We start from the raw sequence: 23,773 nt of genomic DNA on the forward strand, positions 1-23,773 counted from the left end.
TATAAAGCACTTAGCATAGCATGTGTTAGTTAATATTTATGTTTAGGCTTTTAAAAGGAAGTATGTTAAGAGAATGAAAAGACAAGCTACAGACTGGGGAAAAATATTTGCAAAAGACATAAGTGATAAAGGGCTGTTACTCAAAATATATAAAAACTCTTAAAACTCAACAGTTAGAAAACCAACAATCTGATTAAAAAATGGAACAAAATCTGAACAGACACCTCACCAGAGAAGATACACAGATGGCCAATAAGCATATGAAAAGGTACTCAACATTATCTGTCATTAGGGAATTGCAAATTAAAACAAGGAGATACCTTTGCACACCTATTAGAATGACAGAAATCCATAATAACACCACCAAATTCTGGTGAGGATATGGAGCAGCAGGAACTCTGATTCGAATTGATGGTGGGCATCCAAGATAGTACGGCCACTTTAGAAAGACAGTTTGGCAGTTTCTTACCAAACTAAAATATTCTTACCATATTGTACTCTTTGGTATCTACCCTAAGGGGTTGAAAACTTATGTGTACACAAAAACTTCCGCATGAATGCTTACAGCTGTTTTATTCATAATTGCTAAAACTTGGAAATAACCAAGATACCTTCAGTAGGTAAATGGATAAATAAACTGTGGCACATCTACATAATGGATTATTAGTCAGTGCTAAAATATATGAGCTATCAAACCATGAAAAGATAGGGAAGGAGCTTAAATGCATGTTAGTAAGTGAAAGAAACCAATTTGAAAAGGCTACATACATTCTGTGTGCTTCCAAGTATATGACATTCTATAAAAGCAAAACTATAGAGGCAATAAAATAATCAGTGGTTGCTAGAGGTTAGGAAGAAGGGAGAGTGAATAGGCAGAGCACAGGGGATTTTTAGGGCAATGAAACTATCCTGTATGATATTTTATTGGTGGATACAAGTTTTATATTTGACAAAACCTACAGACTGTGCATCAAGAGTGAATCCTCATATAAACTATGGTCTTTGGGTGATAATGATGTCAGTGTAGTTCATCAGTTGTAACAAATGTACCATGCAATTGCAGAATGTTGACAGTAGGGGAGGCTCTGCAAGTGTAGGGGTGGGGAGTATATGGGAACTCTACTTCTCAACTTCTCTATGAACCTGAAACTACTCTAGAAAATAAAGTTTATTTTAAAAAGTAACATCTAAAAAACAAGTATGCATTGTGTGACATTTATGATACTTTCATTTGTAGGCCCAGAATAAGGAGACCAATGTTTTAGCTGCTGCAAAGGTGATCGACACAAAATCTGAAGAAGAACTTGAAGATTACATGGTCGAGATTGATATATTAGCATCTTGTGATCACCCAAATATAGTCAAACTTCTGGATGCCTTCTATTATGAGAACAATCTTTGGGTAAGTATTTGCTGTTGATTTAAGAGTGGTCAAAATGTGTCAATTGTCCTAAAGAAGTTTATGAGTTGTGTACACCTGTTTCGTATGTTACCTCTTCTGTTTAGTTACTTATATTCCTTGAGTGAGAGTCAGTCTGCTGATTAGAGTGTCATTAACAACATAATTATTGTTAGTTTCAACAAATACTGAGATATATATTTCAGATACTACCATACTTCACGGTTGTTTGACATTGGACCCAAAGGAGAAACTTGGTTCAGAATATTAAATTTCCTAAATTATGAAATTAGATGGGCTTCTCTTCGTTTGTAGTTGAAATTTAAACATTTACTTAAAATTTTTTCTAGATATTTATTTTGTTTTCCTAGAAACTGTTTATAGTTTCTTACCATAAACTTTTTTATTTTTATTTATTTTATTTTATTTTTTTTATTTTGGTATCATTAATCTACAGTTACATGAGGAACATTGTGTTTACTACTACCCCCATCACCAAGTCCCCCCAACATACCCCATTACAGTCACTGTCCATCAGCATAATAAGATGCTATAGAATCACTACTTGTCTTCTCTGTGTTGTACAATCCTCCCTGTGTACCCCCCCTACATTATGTCTGCTAATAGTAATGCCCTTTTTTTTTTTTTCCCCTTATCTCTCCCTTCCCACCCATCCTCCCCAATCCCTTTCCCTTTGGTAACTGTTAGTCCATTCTTGGGTTCTGTGAGTCTGCTGCTGTTTTGTTCCTTCAGTTTTTTTCTTTGTTCTTATACTCCACAGATGAGTGAAATCATTTGATACTTGTCTTTTTCTGCCTTCTTACCATAAACTTTTTGTAAGTCATGTAATAAATTATAAAATACTTACTAGAAATGTTAAATATTTATCTTTTGTGTTATCAGGCCCAAATTTAGTGTATGATGTAGTGGCTAGGGTTGTATGTATAAATTTAGTTCATGTTTAGAAAATATTAAGCACAAATAAATATAGAAATAAAATATTAATATTTATTATGATAACCAGCCAGTTACTTGCACTGTACCGGTACTAATTTAATCAGGTGGGCATTTTGAAATGGAGTTTTTCTCCTTGAAGGAAGAAGCAAATCATTATGGGAGAAGAGTAGGTAGTAAAAATAATGTCTGACTGGAAGTCAAAAGGCATATATATTTTGACCCTGGTGCTGCTAGGTAGGTGCTTGAATCAATCAGTTTAACCTTTATGAGTTTGTTTACATGATGAGTAATAATCTACCTCCCACATTATTTTCAAATGCTGTAATGAATTTGAAAATAACTTGTAATTGGCAAGCACCTGTAAAAAATTAAGTTATTACATAAAGGAGAAAAAAAGCAGGAAGCTATACAATTTATTAAGACATGATGTTAAAAATTCTCTATAGTTATGAGTGTGTTATCTTCTTAGTTCTGCTCGAGGGCTTGGGCAGAATGTTTCCAGAGATTATAATGAAAATTAATTCTTAGTTTAATAAATAGATAAATTCTTTACTTGAGACTACTATAAACTAAAAAGTTGAACAACTGTGAGAGACAGTCAAATGGGAGAGGCAGATATTAGTTAATCAAAGAATTTTAATAAAAAATTACAGCTGTGAGAGGAGTTAAGAAGGAAAGGTACATAGTGGTATCCACTAGGGAGGTCTAGGAGGGCATCCATCAGGAAGTGATAATTGAGCCAGGATCTGAAGCTTTTGTGTGTGTGTGTGTGTGTGTGTTTTAACTAAAAGAAGTCTCTAGATTTTCAGGATTTATTCCTGTTAGTAAAGTTAAAAAAAATTTTGATGACTTAAATCACCATAGTATCCTTAAAAATAAGAGTACTAAAATCTTTCATTGGTAATGAAATGAATATGTAATATTGTCCTTAAAAATTCTGGACTTGGTAATTTTAGAGAAGCCGGGTCACTAAACATGGTGATAAGTGAAAATCCATTTATTTCTAGTGTATTCTCTTTAGGCTTTCTCAGATGTGCATCACCAAGACTAAGAATTCTGTGGACAAAGAAAATCTCTGTGGCTGCATAACACTGTTTCTGTAACCTAGGTTATTTGATAGTTGTTCCCTCAGTCTTCCTGCTCAGTTGAGGAAAACACTCAGTTTTGTGTGTTTTTTTGTTTCCTGCAGATCCTTATTGAATTCTGTGCTGGCGGAGCTGTGGATGCTGTAATGCTTGGTAAATACCTTTTTGTTCTTTATGTTTATGTCTTAAATTATACTTCATAAAAATCAAAAGAATTGCAAGTATTTATACACACACACACACACACACTGAACACACACAGGAAAAACTCTTTGAGTTTTCCTCAATAAGTTGAGAAATCAGTTTAATTATATTTTTATATTCTTGGATAATTGTGATATAATTCTAAAATGAAATGTTGAGCAAAATAATCTTCGTAGATATTTAGTTCTTCTAAAATAAATTTTTCTGTATATGATCCTTGACAGTGATGGTCAAGGAATATATCCCTCTGATGTATTTTTACCATATAACAATGCAGATTTATTTATTCTTTCCTTACAGAACTAGAGAGACCATTAACTGAGTCCCAAATACAAGTAGTTTGTAAACAGACTTTAGAAGCTTTGAACTACTTACATGATAATAAAATCATCCACAGAGATCTAAAAGCTGGAAACATTCTTTTTACCTTAGATGGAGATATTAAGTTGGGTAAGTTTCTTCCCTTAAAAAAAAATTATGGGTTTTGTGCTCTGAGATTTCATCCCCTGTATGTATGTGACTTAATATTGTTTTGTTATAACTCAGATATATGGAACATGGAGAATTACTCCATGTTAATTTTTTAAATACTTCCTTGGATTAATAATTGTTCATTAATTTAAAAAAATTTTAACTGTGGGCACCTAATATAAAGATACTTTAAAAATAAAGTAAGAAAGAAAGGGTGGGCACAAATTGCAAATTGTAAAATAAGTTAGACATAGGAATGGAAGTGCAACATAGAAAACTTGACCAATAATACTGTAGTATCTTGATATGATAATCAGGTAACCACCTATTGAGGCAAGCATCTAGTAATTTATAGAACTGTTGAGTCACTATGCTGTATATCTGACATCAACACAATATTGTCTGTCAGCTTTATTGCAATTAGAAAAATGCTAAAAAAAAGGCAAACTTTTAAAAGACTTTTTTCTGTTAAATTTTTGTGTGTAGACTTAATACTTGTGAATATAATGCATTTAGAATATGATGTAGTATGAAAAATTGCTTAGTTTTATCTTCATTTCTAAAACCCATATCTAATGGCTTTGTTTTTTCATGTTTGGTTTTATACTCTATAGATACAGTATCTTGGCTAAACTAACAGATTAACCTTAGGTCTGAAAAGGATGCCTAAATTCAGTATAAGGACTAGACTTAAATTTTTTTTTTTTTACACTGAGGGAATAAATAACTTCATAAGAAAAGTAGATGTATATTTTAGGTGGGAAATTGGTTAATTTCAGATTTACACATAGAAATGGAAGGTACAGTCTTCTTTAAGTATAACCAAGATACTGATTTAAAAATCTGGTGATGAAGTCTAAATTTGGAAGGATATTAAAAGGATTAAATATACTCAAAGGTCATGTTGATACTGGTGATCATTGTCATTTCACTTCCCTTTTTTATGACATCTAATCAGTTATAATTTGGTATACTAAATTTTAACCTTTTTTTTGTGAGACAAAAACATAAAGGAAATCACACAGACAACTTTGTAGCTTAGTGACTCTGTAGCTTTTTAGACAATGGCTTTGTAACCACCACCTAGATCAAGAACTAGAACTTTCTCAGGCACCCAGCAACTCTTCTCTGTGCCCCATCTCAGTTGTTGTCCCTCCCTTCTCCAAGGTAACCTTTATCTTGACTTTTATAGTAACTACTTTCTCCAGTTTCTTTATGGCTTGGTCTCCCAGTGTCCATATCTAGACCCTAGAGTTAAGACTTGCCCATATTTAAAACCTGATTTTTTTTTAAGTCTCTTTTAATTAACTAGTACTCCCATCCCTAATCCCTTTCTTTTCTTTAATCTTTTTCTGTCTCATACATTCTCATGGGGCCATATCACACCTGAAGGGGCAAAAATTGGTTCTTTGGGGGCAAAAAAACCTTAGCTATTTCATGGCTCTGTGGCCCTCCAAAGGCCACCAGTACACAAATAGATACACAGTGTATCAATGGCATTAAAATTTCACAGGGGGAGGGAGAATTAGGGAAAAAATGTCAAAACGGCTCGTTAGGACTGTGATGATGAAGAAGAGAATGAGAAATACTGATGATTGGACTTGTGTGTTAGACTTGCAGTTTCTCTCAACTTGGATTTTGCTGATTACACATTCATGATGATTTTAGTAAGTTTCTCTCTGTATTTCTTTCATATTTGCAGATGAATTCAAAGGCCTCCTCAGTCTTAAATTTGATTTTTTTTGGCAAGAGTATATAGGTGGTTTTGTGTTCTTTGATTGGGAAGCATACAGTTGTTTGCCTTTTGCCTTTATTGATGTTAGCTGTTGATGCTTAATGCCTAGGTACATTATTTGGTTGGAGTTGCAAAATAAATTCTATCATTTTGTTTTCATGTATTATTTTTGATAAAAATTGGATATAATTATCAATTATTTAATTATTTTCATTTATCATCATCATAAAATTAAGTATACTTACATAAGAAGACACGGCTTCAACTATTTTGTTACTCGGGTATAGTTCATATAGATAGGACAGAAAAAAGGTTGATTCTTTTATTTATTTAGCTTTAAAGACAATGAATTCATTCTTTCTTATTCTCAGTTGGTTACCACTATTTTTTAAAACGTCATTATTATTTTTTAAAATTCATGACTTTTATAGATTTTAAATCTATTAAATTTTTATCCTTATTGAAGCTCTCATTGTACTGTCTTTGGTCAATGGGAGCATCTTCAAGTTTCTTGTTAATCTTTTTGGTATGATTCTTGTAATCTTTGTTAACTTATTTGTTAACTATTAGGTTGATATATTTCAGGCTCATCTTGTATATTTTCCTCCTCAGACCTGTAAATGGCCATTTTTTCAAGAAGCCCTGGTTTCTTTTAGTAACTCACAATCTGAGTGTTAGAGATGCTTGTAGTTTTTAGATTGGCCATATTTCTAGGCCTTTCTGAAGGACAGAGCTAGGCTCTCACGAGTTCCTACTTATTTCCTATTCAGATTGATGGTAAAGGTTTTTTTCACCTAATCTTTTCCGTATTACATCTGTATCTCTTCTATCCTGAGTGTCAGTGTTCTCAAGGACATTGATAATAGATTTAGAATATCCCATAATTACTCATTAACCCTTATTTCTATATTTAATTCTCATTACTAATACTTAATGTTGATGTCTCTTTAGTCTTGTTGGTGTTTTAAGTTCATTCTCTGGTAGATTTCTCTGGAAGGGCTATCTGAGTTCTTATATAATGGTAATAGTTCTACCCTTTATACTTTGAAGGTTAGTTTTGATGAATAGCAAATCCTTAGCTTATATTTTTTTCCTTGAGTATCTGAAATGTATTACTCTGTTTTCTTCTATTACAGTGTTGTTGAAAAGTCTGTTAATGGTCTGATTTTCTTTCTCTTACAAGTCATGTGTTCTTTTTGCCTAGATGCCAAGGAATTTTTTTAAGGAGCAATAATTTGACAAGACTTTTCTAATTATAGGCTCTTATAATAGTCAAATCTTCCTCCCCCGTTCCCCCTCCCAGGAATTTTTTCTGGAATTACAGTTTTGAGTATTTTTTTCTGTTTCCTTGCATTGACTTTCTTCTTTAGGGACTTTTATTATTTGCTTGTTGGGTTTGTTTATCATCAGTATTTACAACTTTCAAGTTCTTTTTTTATCTTTATTCATTTTTTTATTGTGGTGACATACATTACCCAAATTTACCATTTAAACATTTTTAAGTGTATAGTTCTGCAGCATTATGTACATTCACATTGTTCACAACCATTACCACTATCCATCTCTAGAATTTTTTCATCTTCTGCAGTTGAAACTTTATACCCACCAACTCCCTATTTCCTCTTCCCCTCAGCAGCTACCATTTTACTTGCAACTACCATTCAACTTTCTGTCTCTATGAATTTGACTGCTCTTTGTGCCTTATGTAAGTTGGAGTCATATGATATTTATTCTTTTATGACTAGCTTATTTTACTTGGCATCATGTCTTCAGGGTTCATCCATGTTGTAGCATGTGTCAATTTCCTTTCTTTTTAAGGCTGATTAATTAATATTCTGCTTTATGTATATACCACATTTTGTTTATCCATTCACCCATTGATGGACACTTTGGTTGCTTCTGCTTTTTTGCTCTTGCAAATAATGCTGTGAATATGTGTATACAAGTATCTGTTTGAGTCCCTGCTTTCAATTCTTTTGGGTATTCCAGAAGTGGAATTGCTGGATCATATAGTAATTCTGTGTTTAATTTTTTTGAGAAACCACCATTTTCCATAGCAGCTGTACCATTTTACATTCCCACCAGCAATGTACAAGTGTTCAGATTTCTTCACATCCTTGCCAACACTTATTTTCTGTATTTTTGGTGATAGCCATCCTAATGGGTGTGAAGTGGTAATGGGGTGAATTTGTTTTGTTTATTTGCTCTTGTTTTCCCCCTGGTTTAGTCTAAAATGATTAATTTTTAAATTGTTTCTAAATGATTTTTTATCTTATTTTTGTTGAGTTTAGTTTTGAGAGTTGTAGCATATCAAACATGCCACATTAAAAGTTATATATACATGGTATGAGTTTATGCAGTAGTAGCAATTTATGTTGCTGTTAGTGATTGAGCTCTAAATGGAAAAGGTGGGGTTAACAATTGATAAAGCTATAATGTTGCTGTTCTCTATAATTTAAATCAGAAAACCTGGTTCTTAATTTTTTTCTTTAAAATATAGTTTTATGAGGAAGTTAGCAAGACACATGCTGCCTTGGTATAATTTTTGTTTTTTACACTATAGAAAAAAGTCTCTATTAATTTAACTAACATGTAGTACTAGTTGACATTTGTTTTGAAGTAGATAGACTGGTTTGTTTTTAAGATACTATTTTTTTTCCAATTCTGGAAAATTTGGGATCTGAAGATATATATTAAGTGTATTAATGATGTTGTATTTTCTTTGACAGTTTTTTTTTTTTTTGAGTGTGTGTGACAATGTTCAAAATGACAATGGTAGGGAAGTTAGTTCTCTATTTTGCTTGCCCTTTAATAAGAGTGGTCTAATTAAAGACTTGAAATGCTTTTCTCCTATGTTGAATACAGTGAACTTTACATAAAAACTATCATTAATACTTCTGTATGATTATTTATTTCAAGCGGATTTTGGAGTCTCAGCTAAAAACACAAGGACAATTCAAAGGAGAGATTCCTTTATTGGTACACCATATTGGTATGTAGTCAATTTCATGGATCTATAGTATTAATTATGTCAGCAGTTATTGTTACTCATTTAATTTTGTCCACATACTTGATTATACTGTCTTTCTGTGGTTTGTAATCAATCACTATTCTCAAGTTAAACATCTTAACTTTCAATTCTCTGTCTTTATAGGATGGCTCCTGAAGTAGTCATGTGTGAAACATCTAAAGACAGACCCTATGACTACAAAGCTGATGTTTGGTCCCTGGGTATCACTTTAATAGAAATGGCTGAGATAGAACCACCTCATCATGAATTAAATCCAATGCGAGTGCTGCTAAAAATAGCGAAATCTGAGCCCCCTACATTAGCACAACCATCAAAATGGTAAAATATTCTAAAAGCTGTGTAAGAAGCAAAACTTGATCTTTTTCTACTTCCAACTTTCCAAGGGAATTTAAATTTAGGTACATGGTACAAATACCATATGAAGTAGGAAACTGATTTTTTGGTATATTTTCAAGACATAAGGACCATATGAACTCTTATAACTAACTTTTTCCATAAATATAAAATATCAGTGATATGAGTCCTGCATTAAAAAAGGTGTTTTCTATACTATGAGAAAGTGATGTAGATCTGTATTCTTCAAATTTAATATAATAGAAGTTTGTGGGTTTTGATGTACTTGTGAATATATGGCTATATCCCAGTGGCTAAAGTAATGAACCTACTTACAGAGATATCTAGTTTGTATTTACAGATGAATAACTTAGGAAATCTTAATATTCTTATTAACTAGTTTTCTTATGTTGTATTAATAGTATTATATACATAATGAAACTTATGCATAATTTATGAGTTTTGTTTAGTTTTAATAATAAAGTAAAATAGAATGTTAAAAATTTTTTTAAGGTCTTTGCATTTTAAGGACTTTCTAAAGAAATGTTTAGAAAAGAATGTGGATTCCAGGTGGAATACATCCCAGCTACTGCAGGTAAGATAAGAATAGTATGATAACAGTTAGCCATGCAATTGTTAAGAACACAATTTCAGATTGATTCAGTGTGCTCTCTTTCCTCTTGAGTTCCCTGTGGAGACTCAAAAAACACTGTTGTTAACACTTGCTTTACAAATGTGTGCTCTGTTACTGAAAGGTAGGTAGCTTATAACTCATTCCTCCTGTGCTTTTTTGATTCAGTTTAATTGTTTTGTTAGTTATTTCTACTTTGTTAGTTCACTCTTTCTCTCTAGTTACTAAAAAGCAAGTACCTCAGGGTCTGTGAAGTAATTAATTTTTAAAAATCTCTCACAGTGAGGGCAAATTTTCAGTAAATATTGTTGACTTTTTAAAAATGGTGTTTTTAAAATGGTTGGAGAATTGTGTCTCATAGCGGGACCTTTTGTAATACTTGCAATTAAAATTTGTCAGGTAATTATTTGCAACAACATGGATGGAGCTAGAGGGTATTATGCTCAGTGAAATAAGCCAGGCAGAGAAAGACAAGTATCAAATGACTTCACTCATCTGTGGAGTATAAGAACAAAGGAAAACTGAAGGAACAAAACAGCAGTAGACTCACAGAACCCAAGAATGGACTAACAGTTACCAAAGGGAAAGGGACTGGGGAGGATGGGTGGGAAGAGAGGGACAAGGGGAAAAAGGGGCATTACGATTAGCACACATAATGTAGGGGGGTGGCATGGGGAAGGAAAGTAATGTGATTCTATTGCATCTTACTATGCTGATGGACAGTGACTGTAATGGGGTATGTAGTGGGGACTTGATAATGGGGGGAATCTAGTAACCACAATGTTGCTCATGTAATTGTATATTAGTGATATCAAAAATAATTTGTCAGGTAATTAATATTACAGGTGAACAAACAGAATGACAAATGTTGAAGCAGTTACTGTTAGGTTGAGTCAGGGTGAGTTTTTGTGTAACTCCTGCATTAGAGTGCTTTGAATCCATCTGTTTATCTGCGGGGGAAAGCAGGAAACATTGCCTTGCTTCATGCAACAGCTGCATCCCCAGAACGCATTTGCTCTCATGTCACTGCTGCCACATTTGAAGGCCTTAGTCTGTGACAGACACTTAAATGCTCAGTATACAGAGATTAATAAAATGTCTTCCTACTCTTCAGAATATTAGAACCATGTCAGAAAAAACAGGTGGTTGTAGATACTTTTAACAGAACTCTAAGGATTTTTGTAATTCTTTTAACAAGGCTTTACACAGGATTTATATGTATTATTGCTACTTTTTAAGAACTAGTAATGTAATGTACTATCTTGAAACCTGCTTTAAATTTTAGATTATGAAATTTTCAAACACAGTAAGGTATATGAACCTACTACCCAGATATGTTACCATTTTTGACATATTTCCTTCGGATTCTTAAAAATACAGTACAGATAGTGTTGTTAGTAACCCCTGCTGCTGCTCAAGCCCTTCCCCTCCTTCATTTTGCAGATGTAATGTTATCTTGTTTGTATTTTTCCTACCCATGTGCTTATATTTTTACAACGTAATTGTGTTTTATGGGTTTGAAACTTACTGTACAAGCAGGCCTTTCAGCTGTTAATCGAGTATATATTTTTTAATGATCAAACAGCATCCCTTTGTTACTGTTGATACCAACAAACCAATCCGAGAGCTGATTGCTGAGGCAAAGGCTGAAGTAACAGAAGAAGTTGAAGATGGCAAAGAGGAAGATGATGATGAGGAAACAGAAAATTCTCTGGTCAGTATTTCGAAAGAAAATTTCATTTAGGTAATATTTAGAGTTGGGTTTTGAATGTTATTGTTCCTGCAACTAGGGATTAATTGATGGGTAGCAGTAAAAAACTTTCATTTTAGGAGTGAAGATAACAGCAAGTTTGCTTCTTACTGCCCATTTTTGTCATATTATGTGAAGATTTGTCAGTTCTTTAAGTTATCTTTAGAACTTCATCAAATTTTGCTGATAAAGATACTAGATCTATATATATATGTATATATGAATTAAATCATTACACACACACTTATAATACACATGGTGTTGATCACCATCTTGAAGTTACCTTTTAACACTAATAATGTATAAAATCTTTTTTAGCCAATTCCTGCAAGTAAGCGTGCTTCCTCTGACCTTAGTATTGCCAGCTCTGAAGAAGATAAACTTTCTCAAAATGCTTGCATTTTGGAATCTGTCTCAGAAAAAATAGAACGTAATACTTCTGAAGATAAATTTAATAGCAAAGTTGTTAATGAAAAACCCACTGCTGATGAACCTGAAAAGGCTGTGGAGGATATTAATGAACATGATACTGACCTAGAAACTGTGGGTGAGCTCCGTAATAGAACGACAGTAATCAAGGAAAATGGAAGGGAGGAGAAGAGACTCAAGCTTGAAAATCTGCATGACACAGAAGACCAAGAAACAGTGGACATTGATTTAGTAAGTGAAGGAAAAGAGGATAATATAATAACTTTAGAAACAAATATTAAACAGAATCTGAAACCTGATGAAGAAAGGGATCGGAAAAAGCAACAGATATTTGAAAAGGTAATAAAATCTGAAGAAATTAAAGATACTGCTATTGAAACAATGGATTTAGTTTCTCAAGAGACTGGAGAAAAAGAGGCAGATATTCAGGCAATTGAAAATAAAGATGACCTTACAAAGGAAGAGGCACAAGAGAAATTGGATAAAGATGACAAAGCTCAAAAAGATATGATCAGAGATACGACCAGTGTGATGGGGACAGATGAGGCAGTAGATGTTGCTCAGAAGGTAGTTGAAAATGCTCAAAGCAATGATGATAAAGAAGCTGTTGAAGTAGATCAGAAATTAGAAAGTAAGCCTGTGGTGGGTCCTGAGGATGGTGGAACTGAGAAAGTTCCTGTTAAAGAAATGGTTGAAACTGCTGACATAGATCAAAAATCTGTAGAAGGTAAAGGTGAGGAACTATTAGTCAACAGTTCAGAGAACATAGTGGAGACCAGTGAGGAACCCCAAACAAATGAAGTTGAGGAACTTACTGAGTCAAGTAGCACTGAAGAAATAGAGGTCAGACGTGCAGTGATTCATACTGACCAAAAGGATTTGGGAAGTGAAACTCAGGATGCTCAGAAAGCCGGTACTCAGATCGATCCAGAGCCAGAAGAAATTTCGGGTGAAGTGCCAATTAAAACAGAACCTCAAGTTACTGCCGCTTCACAGCCCACTGAACCTCAGCCTGTTCCAATACCCAGTATTAATATCAACTCTGAAGATGCAGAAAATAAAGGGGAAATAGGTGCTTTATCAAAAACTGAAACCATGTTGCTTCCAGAATCTCAGAATCAAAAGGAAAATGATGCTGATTCAGGCACTGGCTCCACTGCTGATAATAGCAGCATTGACTTGAATTTATCCATCTCTAGCTTCTTAAGCAAAACTAAAGACAGTGGATCAATATCTTTACAAGTAAGTGTACATGGGTTCTTGTTTGGGTTTTTCTCTTTCATTTTAATGGTTTAGAGTTTATGTGAAACTGATGTCTTGAAAATAAAACAGCACTAAGTCAGTGTAGTACTAACCCATAAAATTCTTAAGGCCTCTGAAGGTAATTGCAAAGAACTAAGGAGAGAGATTCTGGATGTAATCTTTAAATTTTTTGGTAGTAGCTACCTATTTTGTCAACTTGATATAAACAGTATAATACAGTTGCTCAGTATGATTTGGATTCTCTTTTTGCACCTACCACTGTTAGCAAGAATCAGTTTATGAAAGAGTTGAGAAATTGAAAGAATAATCTCTTTTTAAGCTTGTTCATAGTATATACAGCTCTTGGTTTACCACTGTCTCATGCTGATGACCATTCTTGCTTCCTCAGTCAGAGTCATTACTGTTGCCGTGAGAACCATCATGGGAGAACAAAGAAAACCCAGAACTGAAACTCAGAACGCTTGCAGCTTTTAGAGCGTAATTCCCAAATGTTAGTGTGTTTCAGAGTTACCAGGGGGAGCTATGTAGAAGTCTGGGATGGGGCCAAAGAACCACTATTTGTAGCAAAAGATCCCATGGGATTCTGATAGAGATGAACAATGGGCAGTATATTTTAGGTAAGCTGGGTTGATAGCAGAAGAGAAGACTGAAAAGCAGAAACAACTTAGGAAAATTGACTTTAGGAACAGGACTCCAGAGCACAATTGATGATCCTGCCTATCTGCCCCAAGTTAATATGTGTATTACCTAGATTGGCTTCAGTTTTGAATTTGTTTCACTGACTGAAATTCCATTAATCTAAAGTTTCATTCATTGACTTAATAGCATTTTAAAAAAATGAATATACTTCTTTGAGAATTAAGGTGATATTAATTGTGGATACTTTAGTAGGGACTGGAGGAATAGTAAGCTTGGAGATTATAGGGAGATAGATCTGTTTTTGGGTCATGCCCACTTTAGGTTTTAGAGAAAACCTAGATAGGGTACGATAGTTCAGGACCTAAGGAGAGGAGACTGAGGATACTGGAAGCCTGGAGAATAAAACAATAAGAGGTTGCAGAAAGGTGACTGGGAAGTGCCAAAGACAAACTTTGAAATTACAACACATTTTGAGTTTGGTATTTTCGCATTCCACTTTTTCTCCCTCTATTTTCAAACCCTTTCTCCAATACCAAAATTAATTAATTACCTGTCCTCGGTACTTAAATGTTTATCAAAATATGTTTTTTTGGAGTGTTTTATTTCTGTTATTTCTTTTTGCATTTTGTAAGCATTTGGATACCAGAAAAGGAATGAAGAATCTGGTCTTTTTAAAGAATTGTAGGCAATATCTAGCAGCTATCTTGTACTTTTAGAGTATAGTAGAGGTCCTGTCTTTCTAGTAATCCTGAATTCACACATCCATCCCTGGCCCCAAGTTGGAGGAGGGCTTTTGATATTACTGTTGCTAATAAAAGGGATTTTTATTCCCAGTTTTGGCGGTGTTTAAAATTTGTCAGGAGAGCCTTTTCAAAATATAAGTTCTCAGCCAACCTCAGACCTATTGATTGAGATTCTTTAAGAGATGAGTCCCAGGAATTCATTTTTAAGTGTTCTGTCAGCATTTCTAAAACTGAAAAGCAGAGTTATCTGAGAACCTTAAAAGGTAAAAAGAGGAAGAAGAAAAAATGGTTAATATGTAAAAGTTGCATTGGTCATTTATGTGATTTGCTCATTATCACTTGTGCCTGATTATGATGTAATTATCATAAAAATTATACATGGACATCAAAATGCATGATTTCCCTGGAAAAAAATTTTATTTCAGCTGTAAAGTTATATGAAAGTCAGATGGGGTTTAAGATGATAAAACTTCCACAGATGCGTCTTACTGCTTTATATTCATACTTTGTATAAGTGGTCTTCATGGCTATTCAGTTTTTTTTGTTTTTAAGAAGAAAGTGTTCTCTTTCCCTAGTATTCCCCACATAAAGCCTAACTAAAATAAATTCTCACTCAGGAAACAAGAAGACAAAAGAAAACATTGAAGAAAACACGCAAATTTGTTGTTGATGGTGTAGAAGTGAGTGTAACAACATCAAAGATAGTTACAGATAGTGATTCCAAAACTGAAGAACTGAGATTTCTTAGGTGAGTAAAAAAACATAATTAAAACTGGATTTGTGACTTATTTTCAGTCTCTGTGAAGTATGAAGAATAAAGAAACAAAAGCAGAGTTTTGGCTAGTTTTCTATTATTTTATTTTCCATTTGAAAAAGCTAAAAAAAAAAATTTTAAGCATTACTTCAAAGTTGTAAATTTTCTATCTTTTTTATTGCTGTTACATTTTATCAGACGTCAGGAACTTCGGGAATTAAGATTTCTTCAAAAAGAAGAGCAAAGAGCCCAACAACAGCTTAATAGCAAACTGCAACAACAACGAGAACAAATTTTCCGGCGCTTTGAGCAAGAAATGATGGTAAGTCTTAGATTTTTATACCATTTTGTTGATAATGAAATTTGGTGCTTAAAAAAAACTGTTCTAACTGTATGTAGTTCTTCCACCACTGTATGAGGTCAGTCTGAACCAAGCTGTTATGTGGTCTTCATAAAATTCCCCATTAAAGAGAATTCACATTGGAAAAAAAAAACAAAACTGTTCTAGCTGGTTTTAGAACTTGCTCTCTGATTATTAGGTTTCTCTGGCCATGTGATGTCTTCCTGGCCTTTATCTCTTAGGTGGTCTGGATGCCCTTTTTCTCTGGCCCTTTGCCTGAAAGGATCTTCCCATCGCAGTCTTCCTGTCATCACTAACTTACAGTGTGCCGAGACTCTTCATTTTTCTTTGATTAAAATATATCTTGAAAACCTGGAATCACATGAAACTAGTAGATGGTTTACAAAGTTTTAGGTATGCCTATTGCTGAATAATGTATCACTGTTAAAATTTGACCTCTCATTTAGAATCGAAGATTTTAAGCCAGTCTAGAGCAGTTGCCATCAAACCTGGCTGAGTATTAGAACTTCTTGGTGGCTTTTCCACAACACACATCCTTATTTACAGAGGCTAGAGAAATTAATGCTGACTAGTCAAGATAATTGTTACTGAGTCTTTCAATTTTTACTTTGTGTCCAAAGTTGGGAAAGGAATTAGTAATGTGATACAAAATTTCAATGACTTATGTTGAACATCTAGCTTAATGTGGGTTAGAAAAAAGATCACTTAAAATGTTACATATTCATGTTTGAGTATAGTTCTTTTGCTGTTCTTGTAACTATAAGTGGTAAGGATCATTTTGTGTTAAGCGTGCTATTACTAATTGTATTTGTTGGATCATAACTGAGAATTCCTAAGAAAATAAGGAACTTTTGTTCTTGAGTGTTCTTATAGTACTTATTTTTATAGTACTTATTTCAGGACCTTATAAAAACTGCATTCTTTTCCCCACAAATATTTCCTGAAGTGTTTTGCTTTTTCACTTGTTTTGAAGAAACCATCCTTTTAAAATATTTAAATCTGCCTATATATAAGCAGAAATTTTTTGTTGAAAGAGCATATTATACTTTCAGAAGATTAGTTTCAGTGAAATAGGGCATTTAAGAATCTTAGTAAGGAAGAGTAAGTCTGAAAAGTGATAAGTAATGGTATCTCATAAAGTAGTCTTCAGTAAGGCCTTTGTTCTAAAAAATTTTATTGAATATGATGTTTCCTTAGTATTTCATATCAACTGGATATTCTTCCGGATTGTCTAAAAATTTTGAACATTCTATTTGTATAATAGAAAAAATTATTTTCTGTTGTAGGAAAAAAGTGCACATCTTTTTGAAAAATTTATTTTAGTGCATTTGACTTGTTCGGTATTATAAAGGTGTATCACATCACTAAATTTAAATGCTAGTTAATGTGCTCTTAGTAAACATCTTTATTATGAGTTAATATGAGTGGTAGAAAAGTTAAATGATCTTGAGCTATGTTATTTTACAGAGCAAAAAGCGACAATATGATCAAGAAATTGAGAATCTAGAAAAACAGCAGAAACAGACTATTGAACGTCTAGAACAAGAACACACAAATCGCTTGCGAGATGAAGCAAAACGCATTAAAGGGGAACAGGAGAAAGAGTTGTCCAAATTTCAGAATATGTTAAAGAATCGAAAGAAGGAGGTAAGTGTAACTACTATTTTTAATTTCTAAAGCTGTTTTTTAAATGTACACTGCAGACCATCTAAAGAATTAGGGACAATGCTTGGTGGTTAAATAGCACTCATTCATCCTTTTTTCCGGTCTTCCTAATGGTCATGTAGGGTGATAGTAAGGTCAGGTGTTACCAGTTTTACTGCCAAGAAAACTGGAGTAGAAGAGGTTTTGATGGCCTGTTCAAGTTTACCAACTATCATTAAATGTCCAGCTAAACCTTAACCAACTATTCAAATGAATCAAATCCACTTTCCTTCCAATCTGTCATTCCTTTATTAATGCAATATTTAAGGTCTTATAAATACTTTTTTAAGAAAATTTAACTGTGTTTTGTTTATAGGTGGCAACAATAAATTATTATTTATTTGAAATATTTATTTAATTCATACTTAAAATTTTTTTCTTGATTAGTTTGATTGCCTTCCTTGGACATTGTGCGAAAACAAAAGTTGAGTAACCTGAAATTTGAAATAGTATCTGTGAGTTAATCAAATTGTGAGATACTTTGAAGAATTACAGGTGGAAAATACCTATAAAGTCAATTGAACAGAAATTTTCATTTTTCCTAACACTGTTTCATATTGTTATGTAATCAATTTGGTATTATTTACTATGAAAGATTGTTATTTATTCGGAAAGAGGACTTACATATTGTATCAGTGGTCTTTTTCTCCCCAAATTAAAATAAAACTAAGAGAGCTTTACATATTAGCTGTTTTCAGAGATAATTTTATGATTTATTTTGTACCTTTAGTGTAGGAGGAGATTTACCTTTTCATAATATATAAGACCTCAGGGACAATAACTGTAATCGGTCCTATTAGGATTGGAACAAAAACATTTCAACCAAAACTTTCACTTTTCTTGCACGTCTCAAATACCTAGCTTCATTAACTTAAACACTTAAATTATGCAGAAAGTTGAACATCATATTGTTGAACTTCAGGATCTACTGTAAAAAGGATAGAATTGAACATTAGTAAGTACAATGCATTCTATGATTTCTTTAGGTAAAGATAAACAAAATTGTGTATAATTTTATTTGCTGTGGCTACCATTTCTAAAAATTGTTTTGTTACTGTTTAATATTTTATATGGAATTGTTCTATGTACCATGATGTATAACTTTACTGAAGCTCTATGTTAATTTTCTTGAAACCATGGGTACTTCTTATTGAGAGGTTATTTTTTAAATATCAGATTAAATAAAAAATTTTTACAGAAATATATGACTTAATCCTAAATATGTAAAAGTACTTCATTACTGTTACTGTTTGGGGGTAGGAGGGTTTTAGACAGTGAACATGTTTGAGATCATGGTGTGTATATTCTAAATAATTTTATATTTTTTCCTTGTTGCTAAACCTCTTGCATTTGGGGAGTCTCTTTCTTTGAATGGTGATTTGGTTTCATGAGGGATTACTGATGGGAAATTGCAAATACACTGTTCAATCAGAATTCGTCCCTTTCGTGGACCATCAATAGCATGTGGTGATTTGGAATCTGGTTGCTTTTGCTGCTTCTTTTAAACACATGATTGCTTTTCATAGTTAGATTACAGATCTAGTGTTAGGTTGAATACATGTCTTGGATTAAAAAAGAAGAAGCTCTAAAATATTTTTAGTTTTAGAACATACTTTACCTGGCATAGTAAATCTCAGCATACTAAACTGTTATTTTATGAGTGCTTATATTACTGATTTTAAAGCTGACAATTAAGTTTGGCTTAAATTGTTGGCAGAGGAGAATATTATTCTAATCCACTACCATTTCTAAAAGTTACTGTTTTTTACAAAGTCATCAGATGCATTCATTTTTTCACATCATGTATAAAATGGTGTGTTTTATGAAAATAGTGTCCATTTATTTCTCTTTTGTGTCTTCTAAGGCTTACTCTCCCTTTTGTTTTTCTTTTGGTCTCATTAAGTGGATTTCATTTATAATTATTTCTTTGGTTTTACCAAGCCAATTATGAAATTTAGCACTTTTGTAAATGCCATTAGCTTTCCCTAATGTTCAAAATTTCAAACGCTGTTAATAGGTATGTTTATGATTTTATAATCTTTCAAGAAGGTTAGTTGAGTTTACCACACTTAGTTCAGCATTAGTGCTGCTAGTAATTATTACTAATTGTCTTTGGATCTTTAAAAGAGAATGATATATAAGGATAATTAAGCAACTGATTAACCTTTGTATGGTGTAATGTCCCATTCTGCACTGAGATGAAGCATGTTTTATCCTTTCATTCTTTTTCGCCAAACTAACATCTATGCTAATGCATGTTGAAAGGAACTTTTTAACAACTTTAATATTTAACTTGTAGCTTGTCTGCTCTCATAAATGCTTGCTGTGGAGAAAGTATTATTTCCCCACCTCCTGCATGCTTATACACTGTAGGTTATAAATGAAGTGGAGAAAGCACCCAAAGAGTTGAGGAAAGAGCTCATGAAACGCAGGAAAGAGGAGCTTGCACAAAGCCAGCATGCTCAGGTAACAGCAGCAGCTTCATGCTACTAAAACCAGGAAGCGGCATTACTCTAAGCCAGTAAGCCGTGGTCCAAAGGGTAAATACCAACTGTGCTTATATGATGTTGACTCTCCTTATACAGAGGTTCTCAGGGCATTTCTTATGTAGTACTAAATTCACACTAATGGTGACCTTTAAGTTGCAACTATGAAATTAAGAGGAATGTTTGGAAAGGTGACTCCAATTGAAATAAATGTTAATGTGTAATCCACTGTATACTTGTTTTAATTATGATGGAACCTTATATTTTTAAGTGGTAGTGTCAATGTTTGATAGAAAACTTTTAGGACAGAAAAATGTAGAGGGTGAGTATATAAGTCTTGTGTATTAGGAAAAAATGCTAGTTAAAAAGCCATTATTCCTGTGGGGAGGACTTGGTGAAGGGGGGAACCTAGTAAACATAATGCTCCTCATGTAATTGTAGATTAATGATACCAAAAAAAAAAAAAGGCATTATTCCTATTAAGTTCAAAATTAAAAGAAAAATGGTAAATGGTAATGTCAAATGGTAGATAAAACATTCATTACTGTTAAACTCAACAATATAAACAACTTAAAAACAGATTTTAAATATTAAGCATGTTTTCTTTTTGAGTCAGAATCCAGCAGCTAGAGACTATTTTTACCTAAATAAACTCAATGCTAACTTATGATAAGGCTGAGCCAATTAAGATGGGTAAATTCTTGTACAAAATAAGATAAATTAATATTCTCAACAGATTTTTCAAGAATTATCATATGATTCTACATGGTCCTTTACACTAGGAATCATCTTTCTTTTAATTAAGTTTGCAGTTAGCCTCAAAGAGAGAAGTGAGCTCAATTTGTAGTGTCATATGTCAATGAAAGGAAGAAGAGACATAGACTGCATATTAATTGTTGTTTTAAATTATCTGAAGATGTGGTTTTATGTCATTTAAAAAGTGGTTCCCAGACTTTTGAATTTTACAGATCAAAGAAAAGGAACAGAAAAAAACAAAAACCATTGGGGACCATGACAAATGGAGTATCACAAAAAGTTTTTGTTTTTTCTCAGTAAGGATATTTTATTTATTTATTTATTTATTTATTTATTTATTTATTTATTTATTTATTTATTTATTTATAATTTTATTATTTTTTTCTAACAAATTTTTGAAGATTTTGGTATCATTGATATACAGTTACATGAGCAACATTGTGGTTACTAGATTCCCCTCATTATCAAGTCCCTACCACATACTCCATTACAGTCACTGTCCATCAGCGTAGTAAGGTGCTGTAGAGTCACTACTTGTCTTCTCTGTGCTATACGGCCTTCCCTGTGCCCTCCCTACATTATGTATGCTATAATGCCCCTTATTCCCCTTATCCCTCCCTTCCCACCCATCTTCCCCAGGCCCTTTCACTTTGGTAACTATTAGTCCATTTCCAAGTAAGGATGTTTTAAAACTGACATTTACTTGTCCCCATCGTTTCAAAGGGGAGAATATTTTAACACCATGAAAAATAAGGAAAATATCTTAGAATTAAAAATTTTTATAAAACTAGCCTATTTGAATAAATTTAGTTGTTTTTGTTGTTGTTTTGCCATGAGCCAGTGAAAAATTTTGTCTTGACTTGGTGTGGGGATTACTATTTAAGGTGATAATAGCAAACAACATTTACCATGTGTCAAGTACTAATAAATGCTTCACTTGCATGACCTCATTTAACCTCACATAGTTACACTGTTACTACCTCCCTTCTATAGGTGAGGGAATAAAGCCCAGGAAGGTTGAGTGATTCTCCCTAGATCATGTACGTAGTTAGTGGTAGAGCCAGAATTCTCATCCAGACAAGTTTGGTTCCATAATTCATACATTGAACCACCACACCTGTATTGCCTCCGATGTTTAAGCTACCCTTTCTGTACCTAATCTAAACTCTAATCAACTTAGTCCAGTGGTTGTTGGCCATGGCTTGTTAATAGATGAAGAGAATTTTTGGATAATTTGGATTTCATACCATATATTAACAATATGGTTTTGCCTTATAAAGAAATACAGACTTTTTTATTCCCAAAGGTAATATATCAGACTCTAGAGTCAAAATTGATAATTTAATGTTGAATGAATTAAGTGATCTATTGTTTAATAAAACTTTGGGGGCTAGCCTGTAATTTCCAAATAAAACTGATAGTAGTAGTAAGTTTCTGTGAATTTAATGAATTTAGTAATCTAAAAAATATACAAATAATTTCTCTTTAGTGACTGCTTTTGAGGAAGGTGCTAAAGTTTGATAACTTTAAAGAGTCTATTTTAAACTTTTTTGGGGAATTTATACATGATAGCTGTATAGACATGGAGGAAGAATGTGATCATCTAGTCTAGTGGTTTTCAAACTGTACTCCCTGGAGGTCTTGCATTTGGAACAAGCATGTCAAGAATCCTTCAAAGTGTGAGGACTCTGGGTCTTCAGGCCCCTGCTTCCACTTCATCTAAAAAGGCAGTACTATTTTTCATGTTCTTTCTAAATTTTACAAACTTTTAGGTCAGTTTTTTAAAAGAGGGTTTGACTGGTTTAAAAAACAGCAACTTGAGTTTGGGAACCACTGATCTAGTTCAAATCCATCATTTTACAGCTGAGAAAGACCCTCTATTAAGTGACTTGTTCCAGGCCTCAAGAAACTCAATATTTGTGTAATTATTCTTTCCATTTACAAAAAGCCATTCAGCTGTATTCTCACCTGGGAGGTGTATTGTATTCTGATCCACAGGGTGTTGCTCAGGTCATGATTCAGTCTTTTCAGTTGTCATCTTGTGCAGTCTTCAACGCCCAAATGCAGGACGTAAGTCCCGCGTCCTGTAGGAGGATGCCTTTTCCTGTTTTATCTGCTTTTTCTTTGACTCACATGTGCCTTTTCATTGTTAGCTTCATTTGTGAAAATCTAGAAGATTGATAGATGATAATGTCAGCAGTGACAATAGTAGTAATAACCCGACATGAACTATATATGGTACATTATTCTTCAGAGTTTTCACATTTGATTTTCAACTGTTGCCACCCTAATAGGGATGGAATGCACCTATTTTACAGATGAAGAAATTGAGGCACAGAAGACTAAGTGATCTGCCTAAAGTCACAAAAGACATTAGTGGTAAACCTGGAACTAGAACATTTTGAATATAGTGTTCTTTTTTTCTATCTACTTACCACAAATTTTGAGATTTTCATCTTTTTCAAAAGATATCTTCCCAATAGTATTTTTTATAAGCTTTGCACATGTGAGAAATTGAATGCTGTGATTAGATTTTTACCTTTGTGTGAAGTGAATTTTGATTGCATATATGTTTATGTAGATGTTTTAATTATGGGTATGGTCAGAAAAGCTATATTAGAAGTGATGACTTTAGTGCCATTTAACTCTAGTTGTCACTGTTCAAGTTGTTCATAATGAATTGCTATTCTTCTAGCAATAATTTTTAATTAAGTCTAGAACTCCAGGCTGTATTCTTTCTTACAGTTTCTGTAGAGAAGTGATATGCTCATTTAACACTATAATTTTTATTTGTAATGTTTGATATACACAACTGGAGTAGATAGAATACAGCTTGAGTCAACCTCTCTGTTCCCCTCTCCTGAAATTAGACTTTTTTATTGGCAGCTGTTGGACTATATAGTTTTCTAAAAGAGTAAACAAAACATTTTTTTTTTAGTGAGAGGGTGAAATTATGAAATACAATCTCTTTTCTGATCATTACCATTTTTTAGCTTTTCTTTTGAGTTAAAATGATCAAATCCTGTGCAAATATCCCAATAT

The 23,773-nt window shown here is 33.1% G+C and overlaps 1 protein-coding gene across 2 annotated transcripts in view; it reads left to right on the forward strand.

The window, feature by feature from the left end:
- The window catches only part of SLK (STE20 like kinase), a 52,839-nt gene that overhangs the window by 16,094 nt on the left and 12,972 nt on the right, over positions 1-23,773 (forward strand). Inside the window, exons 2-13 of one of the 2 annotated variants that reach the window (XM_036898812.2) lie at positions 1,238-1,402; positions 3,546-3,594; positions 3,946-4,095; positions 8,771-8,843; positions 9,006-9,200; positions 9,729-9,810; positions 11,432-11,560; positions 11,915-13,267; positions 15,288-15,418; positions 15,623-15,746; positions 17,253-17,432; positions 19,863-19,955. In XM_036898812.2, coding sequence (XP_036754707.2) covers positions 1,238-1,402; positions 3,546-3,594; positions 3,946-4,095; positions 8,771-8,843; positions 9,006-9,200; positions 9,729-9,810; positions 11,432-11,560; positions 11,915-13,267; positions 15,288-15,418; positions 15,623-15,746; positions 17,253-17,432; positions 19,863-19,955 — 2,724 coding nt within the window. The remainder of the gene's footprint in view (positions 1-1,237; positions 1,403-3,545; positions 3,595-3,945; positions 4,096-8,770; positions 8,844-9,005; positions 9,201-9,728; positions 9,811-11,431; positions 11,561-11,914; positions 13,268-15,287; positions 15,419-15,622; positions 15,747-17,252; positions 17,433-19,862; positions 19,956-23,773) is intronic. The other variant, XM_036898813.2, reaches the window with a different exon arrangement.

Source organism: Manis pentadactyla, chromosome 8 (assembly GCF_030020395.1).
Source record: "Manis pentadactyla isolate mManPen7 chromosome 8, mManPen7.hap1, whole genome shotgun sequence".
NCBI classification, from domain to species: domain Eukaryota; kingdom Metazoa; phylum Chordata; class Mammalia; order Pholidota; family Manidae; genus Manis; species Manis pentadactyla.